General features: G+C 39.3%; 4 protein-coding genes across 5 annotated transcripts in view; 2 read left to right on the top strand and 2 right to left on the bottom strand.

The window, feature by feature from the left end:
- The window catches only part of fbxl13 (F-box and leucine-rich repeat protein 13), a 33,802-nt gene extending 24,523 nt beyond the window's left edge, over window positions 1–9,279 (top strand). Inside the window, exons 17-18 of the mRNA XM_038300013.1 lie at window positions 8,028–8,191; window positions 8,275–9,279. Coding sequence (XP_038155941.1) covers window positions 8,028–8,191; window positions 8,275–8,380 — 270 coding nt within the window. The 3' untranslated portion in view covers window positions 8,381–9,279. The remainder of the gene's footprint in view (window positions 1–8,027; window positions 8,192–8,274) is intronic.
- On the top strand, window positions 322–1,992 carry LOC119793057 (THAP domain-containing protein 1 A-like). Its single transcript, XM_038300011.1, has 3 exons — window positions 322–566; window positions 897–993; window positions 1,883–1,992. The coding sequence occupies exons 1-3, from the start codon at window positions 338–340 to the stop codon at window positions 1,908–1,910; spliced, it is 354 nt and encodes a 117-aa protein (XP_038155939.1). The 5' UTR covers window positions 322–337; the 3' UTR covers window positions 1,911–1,992.
- Window positions 9,280–9,358: 79 nt separating the features above from the next.
- fam185a (family with sequence similarity 185 member A) lies at window positions 9,359–16,257 on the bottom strand. 2 transcript variants are annotated; one of them, XM_038300004.1, is made up of 8 exons: window positions 15,714–16,257; window positions 14,850–14,959; window positions 13,128–13,220; window positions 12,827–12,965; window positions 10,145–10,186; window positions 9,972–10,067; window positions 9,761–9,895; window positions 9,359–9,673 (listed from the first exon to the last, which is right to left on the bottom strand). In XM_038300004.1, the coding sequence occupies exons 1-8, from the start codon at window positions 16,144–16,146 to the stop codon at window positions 9,561–9,563; spliced, it is 1,161 nt and encodes a 386-aa protein (XP_038155932.1). In that variant the 5' UTR covers window positions 16,147–16,257; the 3' UTR covers window positions 9,359–9,560. The 2 variants fall into 2 exon arrangements, with proteins under 2 accessions (XP_038155932.1, XP_038155931.1); XM_038300003.1 differs by having other exon boundaries at window positions 15,711–16,250.
- Window positions 16,258–18,454: 2,197 nt separating this feature from the next.
- LOC119793053 (histone H2B 1/2) lies at window positions 18,455–18,924 on the bottom strand. The gene has a single exon (XM_038300007.1). The coding sequence runs from the start codon at window positions 18,874–18,876 to the stop codon at window positions 18,502–18,504; it is 375 nt and encodes a 124-aa protein (XP_038155935.1). The 5' UTR covers window positions 18,877–18,924; the 3' UTR covers window positions 18,455–18,501.
- Window positions 18,925–23,471: the final 4,547 nt, after the last annotated feature.

Raw genomic sequence — 23,471 nt, 5'->3', positions numbered from 1 at the left:
GATGAACCATGAAAATCATCAGATGCCATACAGGCTTCTGATTATGTGGGATCTGTGACATTCTGAATTGAACCCTTATAATTACAGTTTAGAAAAAAACAGCTTCAAGTTAAAATGTGTTAATTCAATTTGCAGTGCCTTGCTAGAGTATTGTGGCCTGACGTAGTCCGACTCAATTCTAGTCAGAATATGAGTCTGATACTGCTCCATAGAGCTGTGATTATGGGGCGTGTTTCGAACGAACCAGGAAAAAAAATGCCTCTGCACTCAATTGGATAGACCTACAACCAATAGAGGGATTATCAGGAAACGTCACTCTACGTCACTTCCGGCACCAATGCGCATGTCGCCTGCAGAAAGAGCCGCTAACATGTCTTGTTGTGCTGTCGGTTGCACGAACCGTTTTGATAAAAACAATAAAACGCGCAAGTTTTACCGAATCCCATCAACTCGCACCCCTTTCAAGGCAAACAAGAGACGTCTTTGGTTGCAAGCCATCAGAAGAAGCGATTGGAACGAGCAGATGATTAAAAATGCATCAATCTGCAGCGATCACTTTATATCAGGTAAGTCTTATCTATAAAAAAGCTAAACGGCATCGCTGGTTTTACAAACAATGGTTTTACATACAATTATTAAGTATTACATATATAAACGGGATTAATGAATCGTACAAAACACATTGGAGCATAACTAGCATACAAGCTAATGTACCTTGATTCAGTCTTATCAAGTTGCAACTCATCGGGTCAGCCATAAGTTTTATCATTAACATCATCAGGTTGTCTGGTCTAAACTTCTCTGTGTGTGCTGTCTTTTCAATTGATTGACTAGTGTCTGTAATAAAGGTTGATGATGATGATGATGATGATTGCGTCAATACATTATTTGTACAGGAGAGGCATCAGACGACATCGACAGCCCAGACTTTGTCCCGTCTATCTTTCCATACTCAATCCAGCCCGGCAAAGACGGTGTTGCAAAACTGGAGCGGTAAGTATCACATCTGTGTGCTTGATTGTTGTCTGATTACAAGCATGACTCCACATAGTATGACTGGAAGTGCAAAGAAAAAATATTGATATATTGTAGCTATATAGGTTACCCCGGTTAAAGGTCAGAGCATGTAGTTTTTATTAGACATCTCATATGGAGAGTTGGGATGACTTAGCATGTGATTTGCATGGACTTGAATTTAGGAGATAACACCTGTGGAACTGTTTTGTTTTTTGGGGGTTTTTTTGCACTAAATGATTGTTCTCTCCTGTGTGTTTCAGATATAAGAGAAAAAGAAGAAGGGATGCAACCCCCAGCAGGTGTCCAGAAGATGGACATCAGTGTACACCCTCTTCCATCTCTCCAACTGAGTGTGGAATAGAGGCTGGTGCTGATCTATATAATGGTATGAAACCTTATTACTAACCTGACCAAGACGGCCTGCAAACTCATTTGGATTTTTATAAAGGGACGTAGATCTGTGTGTTCCTAAATGTTAACATATTAATTATTTTTTAAATTTTTAAATTTTATTTCAGTTTAACATGGGAACAAAGTCAGAATTCTGAGATTAAAGTCAGAATTCTTACTTTAATCACAGAATTCTGACTTTTTTCTCAGAATTCTGACTTTATTCTCAGAATTCTGACTTTATTCTCAGAATTCTGACTTTTTTCCCATACTATACGGAAATAAAAAAAAACAAAACAGTTAACTTTTTTTTTTCCAGTGGCCCTTATCCTCTTCCGTACTAGTGTGATTAATCAGTTAGTAATGTTCATATCTGTTGCGAACAGGTATTTGCCCACAGTGTGACTGATCACCCAGAATGTAACCATTTGTTTTTTGTAAAGATAAGAATGTAAAATTTGTATTTATTTTTCAGAAGGTATGGTCCCAAAGACTGTCCATGATGACCTCCAGCTGAAGTACAGCCAACTTCATACAGAGTGTGATAACCTGCGTGAGGACATCAACAAACTGAAAACAGAGAATGAACAATAAAAAGAAATGCTCGGGACTGCACAGTTCTCTTTTGCGTCACTGCAGTGTAAAGCAGCACAGGTGCTGTTTTTCACAGGTCTAACCAGTGCCCTCTTTAATTGGGTCCTGCAGACGATTAAGGACAGTGTTGAGGTCATCCGTGGCTCTCTGACCCTAGAGGATCATCTTTTGGCTGTACTCATGAAACTCAGATTAGGACTCACCAACAAGGATATTGCATTCAGATTTAATGTTAACGAATGTGACATCTCTAAAATCTAAAGAAGTTGGCTGCCTATTATGTCTCAGATTTTGAAACCTTTAATCAAGTGGCCAAGTAAGCATGCTATATTAAAGAATATGCAAAAATGTTTCAAACCTAAATACCAGCGTTGCAGGTACATTATTGACTGCACAGAAATTTTTATTAACAGACCAACAAATTTAACAGCCAGAGCCCAAACATATTCAAATTATAAGAGCCATAACACGGTTAAGTATTTGGTTGGCATGTCACCTGCAGGAGCAATTACATTTCTGTCTGCAGGTTGGGGTGGGCGTGTTTCTGATAAACAACTTACAGCCGAGTCTGGATTTTATGACCTTCTACAAGTAAATGATGAGATACTAGCAGATCGTGGTTTTACCATTAGAGATGAGCTTGCCTTGCGTGGTGCTACCCTGAGGATCCCTCACTTTACCAAAGGTAAAAAGCAGTTGTCTGCTCAAGAGGTGGAAACATCGAGGCGTTTGTCCAATGTTAAAATACACATTGAAAGAATAATAGGGAGATGGAAAACTTTCCGAATTCTTACTACTGTTATTCCTTTATCACAGGCGGACCTGTTAGATGACATTGTAATTGTTTGTGCAGCAGTGACAAACATTTGCAAATGCATAGTCCCTAGAAAATAAATTAAAAGCCCTTAATTGAATTGTGCCAAAATTAAGGCCTTAATGTTGTTAACATCTATGAATTGAGGTTTAAATGTCATTAAATATTATTTTTTGAAAGAAATGATTGCCTAAGTATTTTCACTGCATAAGCTCATTGAACATTCAAAAGCTGTGGTTTAAAACATTTTGCAGCAGTTTTGGTTCAAAATGTGTGTTGTATCCAGTTTGCTTTTGAATATTGAGATTTTTCCTCATTCCTCTGTTGTATGATATATTTCAAAATCTTAAATGAAATATGCAGATATTTTGCTTTGTGTTTTGCCATTGAAAATAAAACAATTCAATCAGCTGATACGTGTGTAAACCCTGTGTAAATATTAATAAAGTATTCAAGAGTCAAGGAAACATTGAAATATATTTATTCTTGTGCATGTAACCAATAATAAAAATAACAATATTAAACATTCTTGTCATAAGATGCACACTGAGAACCTTAGTGCATACTTTGAATGGTAAGCACAGGTACAGTTACAACTCTATGTTTCAGAGTGCATTTTTTCTAGTTTTTCTGTTTTTTGCACTGATCACAATACCATTCTTTAGCCTTTCTTTTTACTTTTGCACATTCGTAGTGGAAATGCCTATTGCACTTTGCACAAGTGGGAATGAATGTCCAGCCACTGAATTTTGGGCCATTTTTTCTCGTCATTTATCTACTCACCGGCATGTAACGCGTATGGGTCATTAAGACGTATTGCATTAACTAGTGTTAATTTAGCAGCATAACTTATTTTATCACTAGGTGATAAACTGTTGTAGTACGCTGACAACATCGCTAGCTAGCAGATCGCAACTGCTAAATAACCGCATATAATCACAACATTCAACCAGACGCTTTAAAGGACCCGGCACTTTTTGCAGTCAAGATGCGCGCGCATCCGCCGTGTTGATAAACAAATAATCCCTCTATAAGAGCAACGGAGTGCGTGACGTATGTTAAGCGAGGCATAGTTGTTGTCCACAAAAATCAAAGCGTGCAGTTTCACGCCTAGAATAAGAAGATGAGACTTGATCGCGTTTCTCTGTTCCTCTTTTAAAATTAATTTCCTGTCGATATCTTCTAGAACAGACCTAATCGGTCTTTGTCAGACACGTGACTGACACGCCCCCTAGCGCCATTTTTGTGGTGAGCGAAAGAAAAACAAAACAGCAGAAAACAAGAGGAGAGCGCTGCCAGCAGTGAGGATTATCAGTTAAATGGAAAAGAACAAGAAAACTGAACGGATACCCTACCCAGACAAACTTTCTAAAGCTGCTAGGGAACGATATTATATATTATTATTACAGTGACAAGGCAGATGTTGTGGGCAGTTGCACAGATAGCTGCAGTTATTAGAGTAGATTGTGCTGCTCATCAGACTGAACGAAAAAACTTGTCATAATTTTTGCACATTGATAAGTTGCACACTGTATTTGCTGTTCACTTTATCCAGGCCTGTTTTCACTGGGATCTGCAGTCTTCTTCACAGATATCACCTGTTAGGTAATATCTCTACGGAAGACCACAGACCACAGTGAAAACAAGTCCAGGGAAAATGAAAATCTTCTAATTTAATCTAAAGAGCAATCTGCTATATACGAGGGAGGAAGACAAAGTAAAACATTTGAAGCTTTGCACTGTTCTGCATTATTTATGTATTTGAGGTTTTGTATTGCATTTTCATAAATTCTCTGCTTGATTGAAAAGATAATAACAACACTTGTTTCAAATTTCAAATCCACTCTTTATTGTACACACATTTTTACAACCTCAGAAACATTGTTAATATTTGAAGTGATGGTGAAACTTATATTTGTTTTGCTGTTATTTTTCAAAAGTAACTTTAAAAAAAGCAAAATTCTATTTGTGTGAAAAGAAGAATAAAAAAGAAGAAGAAAGTTGAAACAGTACTTGATCTGGCATTCATTTATTAGCTGGTTTCTCTGTGAAAATTTCAAAACAGTCGATAATCACTGTGACTCTATGTCCAAAGGCATCCACAAACTGATGAGGCATAATTTTGTGCAAGGTGTCTCTATCTGGCCACACAATTGCACGCTTTAGATTTGCATATAAAAATGACAGCATTTCATTGAATGTTCTGTACACTGTCTTTGGTGAAACACAGAAGAGATAAGCAAGGTGTTTTGAGGGCAGATCCAATCTCAGACGCATGAAGGTTAACAGAAGCATTTGAAATGGACTGAGAATTTTATTTTGAGCAGACATGAGAGGCAGCAGAAAATTAAACAAAGCCATAAAGGTTGCCAAGTTTGGTAGACCCGTATAGTACTTGACTTTTTCATTACTGTCTCCAAAGAAGCCATCAGAGATCCGCAGCTCATCAAGTTCACGCCGCAGCTCTCTGTTTTCTTCCAAAAGACGGTTCATCTCTGCACACCTGAGCACACACAGGTTACATTCTGTCTGTCCTTCCTGACGACCACCTTCTGTGTCATCCTTGGTGTTTGGCCGGCCAACGTTTTCAGCAGCCTTCTGCGTGTCAGTCTGTTGCTGGTTAGGGTTCTCTGTCGCCTCATGTGTAACTTCATCCTGTCGCTGAAGGATTTTATCAGCCTGATGGAGCCCCGTTTCAGTTGCTTGCAGGGCATTCTTTTTCAGCTGTTCCCGATAACCACGTCTTAAAGAGCGGTCTGTGTCTGTTGGTTTGATGTCAGTGTGGCCCAGATGCAGGGATGGAGCCCAGCCTGGGTCAGTTTCCATCATCTCATATGCGGGTTGACCTGCAAAGTAGATGAAAGGTTGAGTGTTTTACACATCTATTCAAAACACTATATAAAGCACCTTAATAACAGAGCCCATTAGATTATATGAGTTATAAAATAAGATATGCTTATGTTTCCCACAGTGGGGAAATTTGCTATTTGAAACAGCACAAGTACATCGGACTAGTAAGGCCAGAGGTAAATAAATAAACTGAAAAGCTTACAGGACGAACAAAGGATTATAATAAATAAACTTAAGTAGATTGCACAGGATGAATAAATGCAGTGAGTTGGCTGACGAGTGGGTATGTACAGTGTTTTTATATGTACACTGACACACTAATACTATATATTTATTCATAAAAAATATATATTTGTATTGCAGATTGTGTAAATGATTATATACAGATAATGCATTATTTATTAAATTTTAGCGGTCTAAAAAAGAAATAAAACAAACATCACTTTCCGCTTCTCTTCCACAGCATGTTTCAGTAGGTTTACTTGAACTCCTGCAACTTTATAAGCAAACCATTTCAGCGTCTTGATTTCTATTAGTGTATATTTATAAGGACTTACCTTTGTGAAAATGCCGAGAGCAAACACGAGCATGAGGAGATATTTTATGAAACGTGATGTCTTTCCTTCTTACAGCAGCGACCCACGGAGCCCGACACCTCTTTGTTAAGTCCTCTGTCTGCGGTCCGTATTTTTTTCCCAAGTGGGGAATACGAAAAACCGTACGGCCCCATCTGCTGTTTTCTGTTTAGAATTACTATTGCATCCTTTGACGCAGCACCAGTGTCCCATTATTTCCAAAGAAGCAACTAGAACACGTCTGCTCTCTGTTAGTTTTCTTTTGTTTGTTGCTGCTGTCTCTTCCCCACAGAAATGGCGCTAACTACCCTAAATGAATTGCGCTTTTGCGGAAGTGACGTACACTGTCACAGACCGATAGCAGAATCTACTCACCCAGGCTGCGTCTCAATTCCCAAACTCTCCAGCGGCAGCCATTATTGTTGTCACCCTAGCGCGCTTTGGTCACGTGGTTGATTACGTTACTGTTGATCATCTGTCCATCATCGTATAAAGCCCGCCCTGACAATTTGATTGGATCGCCTGACAGTGGGCGATAATACTCGCGCTACTATGGAGCAGAGCCAGACCGAACTTCCCCGAACTCAAACCTTGTGGGCGGGACTAAGTTCTGACTGGCACCCAGGCTAAGAGTATTGTAATGTAAATGTAAATTATTGTCCTACAGTGGGGAAATTCACTCTCTGCATTTAACCCATCCCCTTGGAGAGCAGTGGACTGCCATTGTGCGGCCCCCGGGGAGCAGTCTGGGGTTAAGGGTCTTGCTCAGGGATCCAGAGTGGCAGTCTTGTGGGAATGAGTGGAACATGAACTCAGAACCTACAGGACCCAAGCTCAGTGCTCTGACCACTAAGCCATCAAAAAATATGACATTTTAAATACTTTTGTGACAAATCAACAAAAAATGAAGTGGAACTAAATTTCCTATTTACTATTTAATCCATCCATCCATCCTTTTATCCTCCCTTACTTCCTTGCTCGCTTGCGGACCCAGAGTTGCAGTCTGTGGGTCCATCCTCTGAGCTAAAAAACTAGGTCGTCTGCAGGTGTGTCACAGTTAACGTAGATATGCCCCCCCTTCCACAGACACTCTGGTGCACCTCCCCAAAATTTTAGGTGACATCAGACAGTGCCGCAGATAGCTTCACAGGGGGGAAAAAAAAGAAGACCTCTGATTGGTCAATTCTACATCCGCTCTATACTATGTGTATTTTCTGTTTGGTACCTAACGGCAGAAACTCTGGCTGTAGTACCATCCACAATACCTGGCACACCTCGGACACTATCCCAGACACCGTACAGGACGGTGTAGATGGCAAACAAGCTGGTCATACCGAGACACGGACACCCACAATCCTAGCTAGTTCATGATTGTCCCTCTTGCTTTGTGGTATGGCACAGACCACACTACAAAATTGGGCATAAAGCTAAAATTATCTGTGTCATACCTGCAACAAGCTTACTGCAACACACACTGCTGCGGGCGTATACACAGCCCTTTACCAGGGAGGCTTAAGAGTGTGATTCTCCCGAAGTTGGAACACACCCTCCAGTCCCCTTTTTTAAATAGCTGCTTTCCACTTCCAGGAAATCATCATTTGAGTGTCTACTTGAGTTATCTTTGCTATTATAACTAGTTTGATCTGAATGTTTTGGGGGAGCAAAAGCAAAGTTACTCTGGAAGGGGCAGTTACTTTTTCAGCCTACTCCACATGCTCACTAAATATTAGATATAATTTTACTTAAGACAAAATTTTACAAAAGTCACATATTTTATTTATTCTCAGGTTACGGATATGGCAGTGCAGTTTCTGACCAGTGGGTCCCTGTACCTACAAGAACTCGACATAAGTGGCTGCATTCTCCTCACTGATCGCTCTATTCGATACTTAAAAAAAATCTGTCCTCCATTGACCTCCATCAGAATGAACTTCTGCAGCAGCATCTCATGGTACATCGAAGGTTAAAACTCATGTAGTGTACAATCTATACAGGAGCTTTTCAAACACTAAATTATATTTTTTGTATCCTCAGGGCAGCTGCCTTGAAGCTGCAGACATGCGTATCACACTGGGAGTACAGCAAGGACAGCCCCCCATTTGGTTTGAGCAAAACGCAAACAAGAAGCAATGAATTCTAAGGCAGCTTATACATGGAAGGCTGAGGAGATACATTCTGCAATGAAGTAAAAGGCTTATACATCTACAGAGATCTAAATGGCTCAAAATCCAATGTAAAAGAAAAACCTGACTGATTATTTTTTAAGCAGAGGTCTCAAACTAGTCCTCAAGGGTCACCATCCTGTTACTTCTTTAGATACATACTTAGACCAACCCACTCAAAGAGGATGCCCAAACTGCTTCATTAAAAGAAAACCAAGCTCCTTCAAGAGTCCTGCAAATTACATTTTTTACTGATTTGGGTGTAGAGAAGGAGAGCTGCAACTAACAGCTGCAGAACATCAGCCCTAGAGGACTGGAGTTTAGGGCCCCACGGCTTTTTTAACTTTTCACAACCTCTTTAAAAACTTTGTCACTGGAGCCTGCAAAGGTAGTTCAGCCATATTGTTTCTTTTCAGAATGGTTTATGGACCTATTCACAAACTTAATTTATTGTCTTTCAGAGAAACTGATTACTGATTTAAATAAGGAAAAACATGTATTAATGCTATTTAACAGTGTATGGCAACAATTAAATCAGTATACCATGTACCACACTCACCGATTGAGCTTAAGTATTAATGCTGCAATAAAAAGACCTTTGTTGTATTTATTTTAAAGTAGTTGATTTGGTGAAAATTTATTTTATTTACAGTTGTTTGAAGTTTTTTTCCCCCCTTCCTTTGCTAAATATTTAAACTAGTTTTTACATCTGAGATAATTTCATTACAAAATAATATTTATTTGGGCTCTTTATATGTCCTTGCAGGGATTTCAACAACTGTGCATTGGAGGCTAAGGTTATAATACAAGAGCAAAGTGCTCTTTGTAAAAGAAATTATGAAATAAATTTTTTTTCTAAAACTGTAACTGGTTCTTTAAGACTTGATGATTATAAAAAGGAGTTTGACATCCTGTAACGTATTGTGACTCTATAACACACAGAGTTTCCACACAAATAACAAGAGAAAGCCGTTTAACATTTATTATGTGTGGGACCTTAACTCCACTAAGGTGACATTACACATAAAAATTCAACAGATGCTTTAAATAAAAATTAATTTTTCTGAGCTATTTACAGTGCAGTGTGGATAACATTTAGCTGAAAGCGCTGTAATAATAACTGTAGCGTCCTCAGAACATTACGATACATCCTGTCACTTAGCTCCCGAGCTTCAGGGACTCAAACCAGCTCTGTGTCGTCAGTTTGATGGAGCCTCTTTCTGCGCGAGCTTTGACCCACTGGTCAACAGGTGGTTCTCCATTCATATAGCCTGGAATGATAACATTCATGTCACGTTTCTTTTACTGGTTGGATGTTTTCCGTTTTTCATTATGAAAAGAGGAAACGATGAGCCCACCTGTCAGTGTGATCTGACCATCAGAGGCATTTCTTTCTTCCTCATGCAGAAGAACCTCTGAGCTTATGTCCACCGACGCTCCACACAGATTGACACCAGCTTTTAATGAAGGCGGGACACGCACACTCACCGCCCCTACATCAAACAGAGATTAATCAAGAAAACGGGAAGAACTGAGCTGCAGTTACATGAGTTATGTCCTCGACCTTACCGTCTTGACTGTGGAGCTCAGCTGTACCGCTGTCTCCCACGTAGACGTCGATGCTTCCACTGATGGAGGAAACCTTCAGGGAGCTGTTTGAACCATCTGCAGAAGAAAAGAAACCCCTCAGGCTTTGAAGGAAACCATACATGGGTCGCTGTGCAGTTAGCTGGCCTGCTTACCAACCACCGTATCTCCAGACTCGTTACTCACTGTGGTGTTACCTTTAATGAATAAAAAAAAAAAGAAGATAGAAGTAGATCACTTTTGGTTTTTATATCTTCATTGTGATAAAAAAAAAATCTTTAAGGTTTAAAGTTACAGGGTCATTTGTCTATATGGAAGAAATTAAAATTCTTAAGAAGGGACACTTCTTTTTCTTGCGTTCATTCCAGTTTTGTTTTCCTTTAAGATCAAAGTGTAATCTTTTACAACTAGCTCGCCTTTATAGACGTCTCAGAAACAAATACTTGGAAGGTATGTGATAAATTGAGACCACATTGCTTTTAATCAACTGTGACTGAACCTGAGCCCAAGATTCCTTATGGATCAGCTTTACCAAGAGGCTTAATGTAAAGCAGCTGTGGACCAGGATGAACTAAAAGGTCCTAAAAGATTCAGCTTGATGTGAAGAGGAGTTCAAGTCTTAGTTTAGTCCCAAACATTTGTTGAAGGATTTTATCTGATAGATGAAGCATATGTAAATATAGTGGCATTATTTAGACACTTTGATACACGTAGATGAATACCACCATGACCATTGTGTGTTTATAGTAATTCGATTTCTCCCATGTTAAATTAAATATCAGTAAAAACAAAGGGTCAAAGGTGACTCAATCCACGCTGCATGGTTTAGGTTCTTGCTATCCGTCTACACCTACAACAACGTAAAAATGTTTGAGAGATTTCATCAGAACATGTTGGCATTTGGAGGAGGTAATGCCATCATTTAAACCAGGTGCACTAAAGGAGAGGCATCTATAAGATGAACCGTAGAACCACGAGGACAGGGAACCACCGTGTAAAAGGCCACCAGTTAAGACCAGTAAACAGGCCTGACAGAGACGCAGAGTTAGGTTATTAAACAATATTCTCAGTCCCGAACATCATCTGGAGATTTATCCTTCAATTTATTATATGAAGATGGATCCAGTATGGCATGACTGCAGGGATACTGTGACATGGCTGTACACCTTCACGGAGTTTAAAAAGAGCTTTGGTCACATGAAACCAAGAGTGAACCATCCCCACTGTGAAACTCGGCAGTGGCAACATCATGACATGGGAGAAGGTCTTTTTTCCTTCTTCTTAAAAAGAGGGACATATAAACAGATTAGGGCTTAAACAATTAAACAGATTGTGATTAATCGATTAAAATAACTGTCAAATGATTTTGTAATTGATTACCGGTAATCGTTAACTGGAGTATAGAGAATGTAAAATATGTCTTTAGCTGAACACCTTTAACAGTAATGTCAAAATTGTAAAAAAAAAAAAACATTTTTCATTTAGGATGAAAAAAGGGTTTCGTCTGTAAATATGCTCCATTCAGAACTAAGTGGAAAAGTTTTAAGATTCACCTGGTTTCAAAATCTTCCTTATGGAAACTTTTGCTATCCGAATAATCGAAAAAATCATCGAATTAATAATCGATTTGCATAATCGTCATTAGTTGCAGCCCTAAAACAGATCAGAGTTGATTGGAATATAGCTGCGCTACAAGCAGGGCTCTGAAGGAGAAAACACCTGCAGAAGACTTGAGACTACTGCACCAGTGAAAAGAATTGCAGAGATAAAGTTAAGAGACACATCCTGCTTAGAATCTGTGATAAGGCTTTACAATTTCTGATCAGAGTTGCTTTCAATCAAATCTGACCCAGCTTGACCAGTCTCTACAAGTATTAGGCTGATGAAGACAAAACTGTAAAAGACTTACAATAAAGGGTGGTTCTACAAAGCAGTAGCAAATGCTGTTTAGTTGCAGATAATACCTTCTAGGCCATGGGTCTTCAATGTTTTCCAGGGCAAGGACCCCAAACTAATGGTGAGATGGAGCAGGGACCCCCTAATTATATATATTGTATGAAATTGGGTTATATCAAACTGGTCCTATAGTCTCTCTGTTACAGATGGAGTCATGTAACGAAAGTAATTTCTCCCTGGAATTATTAAAGTATTTCTGATTCTGATTCCTCATAGATGGCACAGGTGTTGTGAATGAAACGGTGCGCAGCTTGAAAGAGCTCCTGTGTGTCGACATATGTGTTCATTCATGACTGCAAGACATCTTTTGCATCCATTTATCTGTTTACTACAGTGTGTTGAATTCATGTCACAGTGTATTTAAAGACATTTTAATTAGTGTAAAAAATTGCAGGGGGAATATAAAAAAAAAAGTCTAATCAACCAAAACTTTCGTGACCCTCATGCAGTACCTCTGTGGACCTGATAGGGGTGGTGGACCCCCTGTTGAAGACCTCCATTCTAAGCCATCTAATGTAGCCAATGTTAAAAAGAATAAGAATATAAATACATCAAATAAAAATGTATTGTTTTATTGTGTCCTGGAAGGAATTAATGGGTATGGGCTGTATAAAAGAGTATTAATCTTGATCAACGTTCTGAACTCAATCCTGGTCAGTTAAAGAAATCCTGTTCAAAGATCCAAAACTTCATCCTCCAACTTGAATTTTAAGCAGGATTTTCACACATCTAAATCTTTCCTGGTAAACCTCTAATTTATGAATTCATTGCAAATATTTGAAGTTTTTAATCACAGACCAGAATCAAAAACAGTAAGGTGTTTTTTCCCCCTTAAGTATAGTTATCATTTACTTTTATAGGGGTGCGAGTTATTTTCTTACCATGTACATGACCCAGTTCTACTCTTCCGGAGCGGGAGGAAACACAGCTGGACTCTGCATAGATGGCTTTGACCTTCAAAGCACCACACTCTGTAGAAACATTCATTCTTGTGCCCTGGAGCTTCTTGATATCCACCACCTGTAAAATAAGACATCTAATGACTACACATGTAAACACATCCCTCTGCAGATCAGAATACCCAACATGTAACTCAGTCTCGCTGATAGCTGGAATAGTTACTCGCTGCCCCCTAAAGGCTGCTGTGAATAAGACAACAGAGAGAAATTCTGTCCTACTTACACCATCTCCCTTTGCTTGGATGTCCACATTACCATGGATGGTGCCTACACCTGTAACATGTCCACCCTGGGACTGCACTTCCACTTGATGACCCTGAAATGGGACAGCATTAAGAAATGAGAAGTTAACCGGCAAATGCTTTCACTCATTTAAGATTGGTACTAATGAATGATAGTACAACTGATCCAAAATAAACCTTAGATAAAATGTGTTATATGTAAATTTAAAACAGTTGTTATAAGCTCATTTGCACACTGGAAATAGCAATGAAAAACTTATCAGAAACAATTCAGAATGAAGTCAGACGTACTTCTGTTTTTATCATTCTTAAGGAGATAAAAAGAACTAAAAAATTGAAAATCAAGAATTTAAAGTGAACAGATAAAATTGAAATTTTTTTTCAAAAATTTAATTTGTAATTTCAGACTAAATTTGAAGAAGAAAGAAAACGTTTAGCTGTTTTTTTTTTGTTTTTTTTTGTTTTTTTATATATCTTTCTTCTACCAGAGCACAGAAATAGGGCACAAACTCTAACCTTTAATGTTTACAAATTTCCAGATGGATTGCTACACCAAGTAAAGACTTTACAAACACATTGGACTGACATCAGCCCATCACATGACTCCTCAAATCATCGCTATGGAAACCACACTAAATCTCTGTACCCTATAATGTTCTTGTAGATACGTGTTTTTGTCTATAGAATTATTATGTGCTTCTCTGCCCTTTTCCAGACTTTAGGACCTAGATTCAGTCGTGGATCTGGAAGATTTTCATAGGGCTGGCCAGACAGGGGCCAATTAGCACAGAGGCATAGAGAATAATTGACTGGCAACAAAACTAATTTAAGGTAATCTATATTGATTACAATGAACCAACAGGAAGATGAATGATACACAATATCTATGTTTTAAAAATAAGTCATTGAAAACAAACCAGATTTTCATGAGGCCCTCCATAATGAAACTTAAAAATATTTATATATTGGTGCTGTTTAAATGAATCAATGGTTCTACATAATATATACATTAAAGAGGTAAAGCGGTTTTTCTTTATCTTTAATTATGTAGAAGAATCCATGCAGTCCCAGTTGGCCTCGGCAGATGGCCGCTCACACTGAGCCTGGTTCTGCTGAATGTTTCTTCCTGCTAAAAGGGAGTTTTTCCTCTCCACTGTCACTACAAGCATGCTTAGTGTGAGGGATTGCATTCAAGTTAATGAGTCGATGCAATCAATTGGTTGTCCTTAGATAGAAAACTTTAAATCAATTTGAATATATGATCTGGTGAACTGTAAAGTGCCTTGATGTGACATGTGTTGTGAATTGGCGCTATGTAAAAAAAAATGAATTGAATAATTATTAGTATTTTTGCTGTCACTGAATCACTGTAGGAACCCTGTTCTAGAATCAGTGACTCTGCGCCATCGTCTCTCTTCTGTGTTCATACTGAAGATGCGCATAGATGTATTGTGTCACACGCAACTTTCACCAGGAAATTGTAGTCCTTATTTCTAGAGTCAAGTAACGGATAATGAATCTGTTTACAGCTTAGTAATGACTAACGCATTACCGACTTTTACAAAGTAATTAGTTACCGCACTAGTTACAGGAAAAGTAAAGTAGTTACTGTAACGCTTAACTTAATAAGGCGCTAGTCCTAATACAGAAACCACTGCCTTTATATTTTCAGCAATAAGCATGCATGTATGAGGAATACCTACTTTGACAGAGTGAAGTAAACAGCTTCCCTTTTCTGTTTGCACTTTGCAAATATCACACTCCATCTTCTTCACTTGCACGCTGCCTCCTCCCTGAGTAGTGATGAAGAGATCTAACAAAAGCAGAGAGGTTTATTCTACAGTGACTCTTACAGGGATGGGATACTTGTGGGAAACAGACAAGCTCTACTTGGAGAAACATAGAAAACATACTGCTACCATGGGCGGTTCTAGACAGGGGCCAACAGGGGCAGTGAGCCTGTAAATCATGTCCCGGACCGTGTACTGAAGAAATAATACTTAAAAGAAATTCCAATGATGATATGCGCTGGAACAGACATGGTTACTGATACGTCCTTTGGATCTTTTTTTTTTTTTCCTTTACAAGTTATGTTTTACCAATTATTAAAAAAATAATAAGGTGATAGCTTCAGTGGTATGGAGATAGGATCCCAGTTTTCATCTGCTAAATGTCTTTTTTTTTTTTCAAAACATAAAAAATACTCCTAATTTTACAGCTGAATTTATCATTTTTTCTTGAGTTAAAATTCAGATTTTATAGAAAATGGTAAGTTCAACTTAAATTAAGTGAAAAATATGTAAAATTCCTAAATAATGAATGTATATTGACCTTATAAGAAATATAATTTTTATTAAACTTAATTGAATAGAAATTTCCCTTCATGTAGCTCTCTTAATATATTTCAATCCCTTGCCCTGTTCTTATTTCATGCTTTTCTGTGCCCATATGAAAACACTCTGGCCCCCTTCTGGCCCCCTGGTACATTTGGTCTAGAACCGCTACTGACTGCAACAGCTGATTATTATTTATTTAATTTTTTTTCTTTTTTTGTACAAACTCACTACTTTTGATAGGTGCATCCATCTCAATCGTGACGTTGCTGTTCACCTTCTCAGCAGAGATGCGCAGCTCCTGACTTTGTTCATCATAATGGAAATGCAGCTGCTCCATACAGTCCCTCTGGACGCCACCATGGACAGAAATCAGGGCTTGGTCTGCCTCCGGGTAAGCGTGCACGTCCAGTGGGCGGATGCAGATGTTGCAGCCTAACCGGGCCCTCACTGTGGTGAAGGGGCTGACGGTCAGGGCCCACTGCCGCAGGGACGAACCCTCCTCCCCTTCATGAGTTGGTGTCTTAGCGGGGTCAGAGCTAGAGAAGTATCGCGAGATAAGCATGGGGCACCGGGGTGCAGCGAGAGCTTTGCTGCTGGATCTGAAGGACAAACACCCTAATAGGAGCCCCACAGATCCTCTCTGAGCTACCGATGTCCAAAACATCTCTGCGGGCTTTAGCTCCTCTACACACGGGCAACACAACCTGCTGAGTTACATGTGCTGCCATTCAGTGCGCACGCGCTGTTTCACACGTGTCCACCCTCACCGGATGTGACTTTTAGAGTCTGGATTTCAGAATAAAACTATGGCATAATACGATCACATTGCTGTTATTTGTAAATTTTGTTCAAAAATGAATCAGGAAAAGAGGTATAAGATGCTCACATAAATTTTTACACCGAAGGCACATTTATTTGCTGTTTTTCTGTGGTACAGCACACACGTTTGCTGCTAAAACCTGTTAGAAATGCTGATGAAACTTTGCTTAACAGCTCAGCTAAAAGTCTTCAAAGATTTCTATTATTTCTAAAAGTAGAATGGGAACTTACCAGAATTCTCTCCTGTGGAACCAACTACCAGTTTTTGTCCATGAAGCAGACACCCTGTCTACTTTTAGGTGTAGGCTTAAAACTTTTTGATAAAGCTTATAGTTAGAGTGGCTCAGGTTATCCTGAGCTATCTCTATAGATATGCTGCTATAGGCTTAGACTGCTGGAGGACATAGGGACCCTTTTTCATTATCCTGCTTTGTTCTATCTCTACTCTCCCATTCTGCAAAAATTTTTAGTTCAATCTCTAACATTAGATTCTCTCTGCTTTTTCTCATTGTTATTGAATCTGGTCTTTTCCTGTTTGGCTGTAATGTCATCCTGAAGAGGGATATCAGCTGTGCTGCTGCCATCAACACCTTTGTTTGTGGATGTTGGAGCTTGGCCTGTTTTTAGGCCCCGTCCACACGAAGACGAACCCTGGCCTAAACGCACACATTTTTCACCAAACCAGCCTCTCATCCACACGAAGCCGGCGTTTCGGGGGTCTGTAAACGATCTTTTTTTTATTCAGCCTTCAGAGTGGGAAGATTTCGAAACGCCGTTTTAGCGTTTCCATCTTTACACTCTAACCGCATATTTTTTTTTACACGCATGCGTCATAGCGATGTCATAGTCTGTTTCATGTTCTATAGTTTGTGATATATGCTAGAGACTGAAGGGTTCCACACACTGTCACATGATCTATAGCAGGGGTGACCAATTAAAAATCAGCAGGATATGAATAAAGAAAATAAACAACCAGTAAAGGTACAGAGACATTTTTGATTATAATCTGTTACTTTAAACAGAATTTAACACTGGAATTAAATGAGGTGTTTATGCATTCATGTTATACATTGACTTTTAAATAACAAAAAAAAAAAAAAAACTTTTTTCCATTTTAAAATGGAAAAAGTTCTATCGTGTTCTATAGTCTTTTTTTGAAGTACAGAACAACAATCGTTCAGTTTGGTATATAGACAATTTCCTCATTCACTTATCTTTTTTAAAACACCTGAACTGTTATTTTTTCTTTCTTTTTTATGGTTTAAAGAAACCATTCTCCAGCACATGTCAAAGTGTTCATTTTGAGCCTGGATGGATATCTATTTTTGATTATGTTCATGATAAGGAATCCTGCTTCACAGTAGTAGTAGCCAAACATGTGCAGGGTCATCTTTGAGCACACCATTTCACTTTTCTGTCACCAGTCCACACTTTTTCCTCATCGTCTTCTCCATGTTTCCCACTGGTTTGCCTGCTGTGTCTAAAAGTAGCTAGCAGCAGCAGCCCTGACTGACAACTCATTGGGAAATTTTTATTAAATGTAGCCTGGTCCTGGGCGTACTGGAGGGCTTTACCATATTAACAAGAAAAGCGATGCAAGTGAAATTAGACACTGCTGCACACAACATGCGGTAATTTATGTTTTAAATCAGGTTGGGTCTGGATTGCTAATCCGTGACCTTGGTTGTATACGTTCTTCACCTGAAACAACTGAACATCCATTCATGAAATCAAGCGTTTCTCTCCTTGGGCACGGAGGACCAACTCTGCCATGTTTAAAAATGAATACAAAGATAAATCCTCAAAGCATACAACTGCCCCCCAAAATACAATGAATAAATGTAGGCAGGAATTAAACCATACAGTGAAACATACATTTAGATATCTTTTAACTAGCTTCTTTATTGTCCCTTATAATCATTGACTATTTTTACTTATTTATTTTGCTTTTTTTTTTTTACCCAATTTATAATAATGTAATTACATATACATATTTGTAGAGCATTTATTTTCAGTCATATGGATGCTCATCTGAGGTATCAGGAATAAATATTCTAAAACGGTCATAATGTGAAAAGCCCACATTGACCAGAATATTAATTCCCGCGCCTTGATTTAGTTATTAAGGAACCATTTGCTCCAATTGACGTTTGTGTGGCCCTTAAAAGGGCCTTTGTTGAGCTTGCAGCAATGAGAAGGTTTACTTGGAGCTGGTGTACTTGGTAACAGCCTTGGTTCCCTCAGACACTGCGTGCTTGGCCAGCTCACCGGGCAGCAGGAGGCGCACAGCGGTCTGGATCTCCCTGGAGGTGATTGTGGAGCGCTTGTTGTAGTGAGCCAGGCGGGAAGCCTCGGAGGCGATGCGCTCGAAGATGTCGTTGACGAACGAATTCATGATGCTCATGGCCTTAGAGGAGATGCCGGTGTCGGGGTGGACCTGCTTCAGCACCTTGTAGACATAGATGGCGTAGCTCTCCTTCCTGGTCTTTCTCTTCTTCTTGCCTCCTTTGCCGGCGGTCTTGGTCACAGCTTTCTTTGAGCCCTTCTTGGGCGCAGACTTTGCGGGTTCAGGCATCCTGATGCGTTCCTGGAAACAGCAACAAACGAGTGAAAATTCAAAGGGACCAGTGGTATTTATAGTCTGCATGTAAAAGAGTCTGTGCTGTATCCTGTCTCTGATTGGTTTAAATGAACCGCTGATGGCGCTCGGTTGAGACGCTTGGTGTTTCTGGGTGTGGGGGAAGGGCACTTTTTCATGCGTGAGAGGGGGGATAGGTTGAGACTTGTAATGCTTGTTAGTGTGTGTGCTCCTGTTGTAGCACTACAGTAAGAAACGTTTTGAGCTGTTTGAGCATTTCTGTTTTATTTTTTATATTTCAATATCTATTTGCCCCCTGCCTCTGTTATCAAGTAATAAAAATATTCAAAAACAGCCCATGCACAACGAAAAGCTCCAACAATCCAGAAGAACAAAGGGAATCTGACTTTGAATGGATCTCCATGCCACAGAGCCTACAGATCTGACAAAGACTCTTCGGTGTCGACATGTCTTGAACAACTGAGAGAAAATCTGGTTGCCTTCCAACTCTTTTGCCTCTTTCTGGTTACTTGAGAACATAAATTAGTGTTAAATGTGTATTGTCATAGTACATAGACTCAGTGTTGGGAAAGTTCTCTTTCTACGTGAACTAGTTCAAAGTTCAGTTCACACATTTTAAAACGAACTAGTTCAGATCATAGTTCATAATTCAAAACCAAAAAATGAACTAGTTCATAGTTCTTTTTTTTTTTTTTTTCATATATTGCTCATTTACACCATAGCCTACTGTAGAACCACAGACAGCAATTATTTTATCAGTTGTAACTCTGAAACTGTGCGTCAGATTTCATCTTCATATCCAGTTTTGAATCCTTATCCAACCAGGGTTTACATTAGCATTGAGGGGACAGATTTCCCCATTGTTGCTTTAACCAGGGGCGTCTCTAGGTTTAAGAGACAAGGGTGGCTTAGCCCCCAGAAGATAATGCGCGCGCAAAGCGCGCGCCGAATTTTTTCAGTGCACCTGCTAAGGCGTTGTCTAAGACAAGGGTGTAACTTTGTGTTGAAAGTTGGTGGGGACGGCTCATAAGGAAAGGGAGCTACCTGCGCGACGCCTTTTTTTTTTTTGTTGGAAAGGATAAAGCCAAAAAAATGTGAATAACATTTATCAATTTAATGCTTACAGTTGAAAACATAACTGTTACAATATTCACTTATATATTTTGTGCAAAAAATATCACATAAATCTAAACAGACAGTACAAATCAAAGAAATCAAATAAATATATCAATTTTGTAGAACATTTATTGACAGTCAATTTTGGGTCACTTTTTAAAATTAATTTACTTTTAAACCAGGACTCGGACAAGATCTTATGGGACCTTAAGCAGAATATGATTAAGCAACTCCGTCTTTCTGTCAAGAACATCCACCAGCAGGGTATCCAGGGGGGGATTTACCATTAGGCAATACTAGGCAGTTGCCCAGGGCCCCAAGTTCTGGGGGCCCCATAAAACTCTGTTTCCATGTATGGTTAATACAACTAATCCTTATTTGTGCACATTAATTATGTTTTTGATAAAAATCCTTTGGCTAAAATGCCATCAGAACGCTGATAAATAGAGAGGAAAAAGGGACAAGAAGAGAGGGACAAAACCTAGAACAAATAATGGATGTCTATTCTATTAACATTTCTCTATCTGTAGAATGGGTCTGTTTTATGGGTTTACTTCTCAGGGGGCCCCCTGCCTGTCTTTGCCTAGGGCCCCAAATTTCCTAAATCCGCCCCTGAGGGTATCAATACTGATTTGATAGAATCTGGGAGAGCGGACCATGTTCAACCAATCCATTTTCTTTAACCTTATCCCTCAGTGGGATCAGGAGGTGCTGGTGCATATCTCCAGCCACGTTTTGGGTGAGAGGTGGGATCACCCTGGACAGGTCACCAGTCTGTCGCAGTATGTTCAACCAGCTTAAAAGTAATCGGTAATCAGATTTATTATTTGCACTTTTACTAAGTGAACTTTCTAACTCCCTTAAATCTGAAATTCCAATGCCAAAATTGTTTAAAGCTTTTATCTTTGGACCCCCTGCAGAGTGACGTCACACCTGCAAGATCCTATCCTTACCTTCCTGCTAGATTGCAAAAAGCAGCTTGCTCATGAGTTGTCAACATAACACGCTAAATCTTAAATGTAAGTGTACATATAAAAGAAAAAGGGGCGCAGTGCTTGCTACTGAATGGCAACACTATCAAAGTCAGGAAAAAGTTTTAAGTAAAGCCGGGATTAAAACAGTAGCTACAAGAAGCTTCAAATAAAAGGTGTTCTTTATGTTCAACCTAAACACCAACTCCGATAGACCATCAGTAGAGCAGGTGTTTAAATTAATCAATCTAAGCTAATATACCACAGCCATCACTTAATTAACGCAAAATAAACAACCCTCTAAAAACGGAAAACTGTAATGGACTGAAAGTCCTGTTTTTATGTGGGAAATTATTTGCGTGTGTTTTAGTATAATTCTGATATATTGGCGCTGTTGTCTGTTTCTATGGCAACGATACTGAATGTAGTGTAGCTTAGAGACCTGCATGGGTCGAGTTTTACCAACCCGCACCCGCCCAAACCCGTTAGGATGACTACCGAACCCGACCCGTCACCCACGGAAATCTTCAATTCAAATGTTATGGGGAGAGGGCGGAGGGGGGTGATGGGGAGAAAGCGAGAGGCAACAGATTATTTTTTCTGAGTTTTTTTGTCGGGGTTTGTGGACGGTGAGCAGCGGGGAGAACTTTTTTTAAATTTTCTTTCTGAGGAGCGGCATGAATGGGGTTTTTTAATCAGATATACACAGCACCGAAAGCAAAATACGTGTACAAAATATTGGTGGGGACATGTCCACACCAGTCCTTAAGGAAGTTACGCCTATGATTGTTCAGATTAACTTGTCTTCTTTATGGCTTTTATTCGGTCCTTTACTGCATTTGTTTTGGGAAAATATGAGGAAAAAATAAATACAGAAAAAAATATATATTTTTTAAAATCGCAAAATAATTATAGGGTGGCTAATGCCAAAGAAAGGGTGGCTGAAGCCACCCTTAAATAGGTCTAACGACGGTTATGGCTTTAACGCTTTGTTGCTGTCCATTCACTTCACACTAGTAGCAGCTGCAGCTTTCACCCCTACAGTATATTCTCAAAAACATCAGGAAAAATGTGCTGCTTGAATGGTCTTTTTTATGACTAATTATTAAAAGAAAAATAGGAAAGTAGTCTTTAAGGTGCAAATGTTTTTTTTTTATTTTAATAATTTTTTCCATTTGAAATTCCATTTCAATACATACTAAAAAGGAATACTGGAATCCTGGAAAATTATACCAGGCAGGTTTAACAAACAAGTTACATGGATAGTAAAACCCTCAAGAACAGGGGTCTTCTATGTTTTCCAGACCAAGAACCCCCAAACTGATGGCGAGATGGAGCGGGGACCCCTTAACTATATATATTTTATGAAATTGTGTCCTATAGTCACTCTATTACAGATGGAGTTATGTAAAGAAATTAATTTCTCCCTGGGACTATTAAAGTTTTTCTGATTCTGATTCCTGGTTGTTGTGAAGGAAACGGTGCCCAGTTTGAAAGAGCTCCTGTGTGTCGCTGAATGTGTGCATTGATGACTGAAAGACATCTTTTGTCTCCATTTATCTGTTTACTACAGTGTGTTGATTTCATGTTAATGAGTATTTAAAGACATTTCAATTAGTGGGGGGAAAAATTGCAGGGGGGGAATATAAAAATATCAACTAACCATGCAGACCCTCATGCAGTACCTCCGTAGACCCCCTAGGGGTCGCGGATCCCCTGTTGAAGACCTCCGCTCAAGAAGATTTTACTAACACAAACTGAGGGACCAGGCTGAGGTAGGAATTTAAGGTTACTGAAAGCCGGCGGGCAAACTTGTTGCCATCATCCTCACCGACCACCTGGTCATAAAACTGTTTTAAGTGATCATACTGCTGCTTTGTCGCCTCTACGCTGCTGTGGCTTCCACACAGCATTTTGTTTAGATGACGCACACGGCTGTAGGCTACGACACTGGTAGCTGGTGTTGCCAGATTGGGTGTTTTTCCCGCTACATATTAAGGCCTGTTTACGGTTTGATTTAGCCGGGGTTTCGCCTGGAGGACTCTATAGAAATCTGGCAACCTATTGAACGGAGCTGAACTGAGAGAGCGTGCCGTTCACAGACACCAGAATGAACGAGTTCACAATAACGTTCATCAGGCAAGAATGCAGTACGTTCAGTTCACGTTCGCCCAAAATATGAACGAGTTCATGAACTTTCGTTCAATGAACGCGTTCAGGCACAACACTGCATAGACTCTTTTAGAGTTATTACAACAACTTGATTAAGAAATACACTACACAGATTTCTAATTTAACACTAATTCAGAGTGGCGCCAACTGCACTCTTAATCTGTACATTTAAATTAATTTAAGAATTTACTGGTACAGCAATAAAATGTTTCTTTTTTCAATTGATTAATGCAAGTGCCTTAGGCCCCGTCCACACGAAGTCAAACCCTGGCCTAAATGCACAAATTTTTCACCAAACCAGCCTCTCATCCA

Source organism: Cyprinodon tularosa, unplaced genomic scaffold (assembly GCF_016077235.1).
Source record: "Cyprinodon tularosa strain WSP-4 unplaced genomic scaffold, ASM1607723v1 ctg44, whole genome shotgun sequence".
NCBI classification, from domain to species: domain Eukaryota; kingdom Metazoa; phylum Chordata; class Actinopteri; order Cyprinodontiformes; family Cyprinodontidae; genus Cyprinodon; species Cyprinodon tularosa.
Note: the sequence above shows the minus strand (reverse complement) of the source record. Positions and strands in the feature narration are given on the sequence as shown.

What these genes read in the sequence shown, in the direction of transcription:
- LOC119793057 (XM_038300011.1), top strand. Translation starts at nt 338, where the DNA reads ATGCGCATGTCGCCTGCAGAAAGAGCCGCTAACATGTCTTGTTGTGCT. An exon ending in CAGCGATCACTTTATATCAG is followed by an intron (nt 567 to 896) that starts GTAAGTCTTATC and finishes TTATTTGTACAG; the next exon opens with GAGAGGCATCAGACGACATC. An exon ending in GGTGTTGCAAAACTGGAGCG is followed by an intron (nt 994 to 1,882) that starts GTAAGTATCACA and finishes TTTATTTTTCAG; the next exon opens with AAGGTATGGTCCCAAAGACT.
- fam185a (XM_038300003.1), bottom strand. Translation starts at nt 16,146, where the DNA reads ATGTTTTGGACATCGGTAGCTCAGAGAGGATCTGTGGGGCTCCTATTA. An exon ending in GGATGCACCTATCAAAAGTA is followed by an intron (nt 14,960 to 15,710) that starts GTGAGTTTGTAC and finishes TGCTTTTGTTAG; the next exon opens with ATCTCTTCATCACTACTCAG. An exon ending in AGAACTGGGTCATGTACATG is followed by an intron (nt 10,187 to 12,826) that starts GTAAGAAAATAA and finishes TATTCATTAAAG; the next exon opens with GTAACACCACAGTGAGTAAC.
- LOC119793053 (XM_038300007.1), bottom strand. Translation starts at nt 18,876, where the DNA reads ATGCCTGAACCCGCAAAGTCTGCGCCCAAGAAGGGCTCAAAGAAAGCT.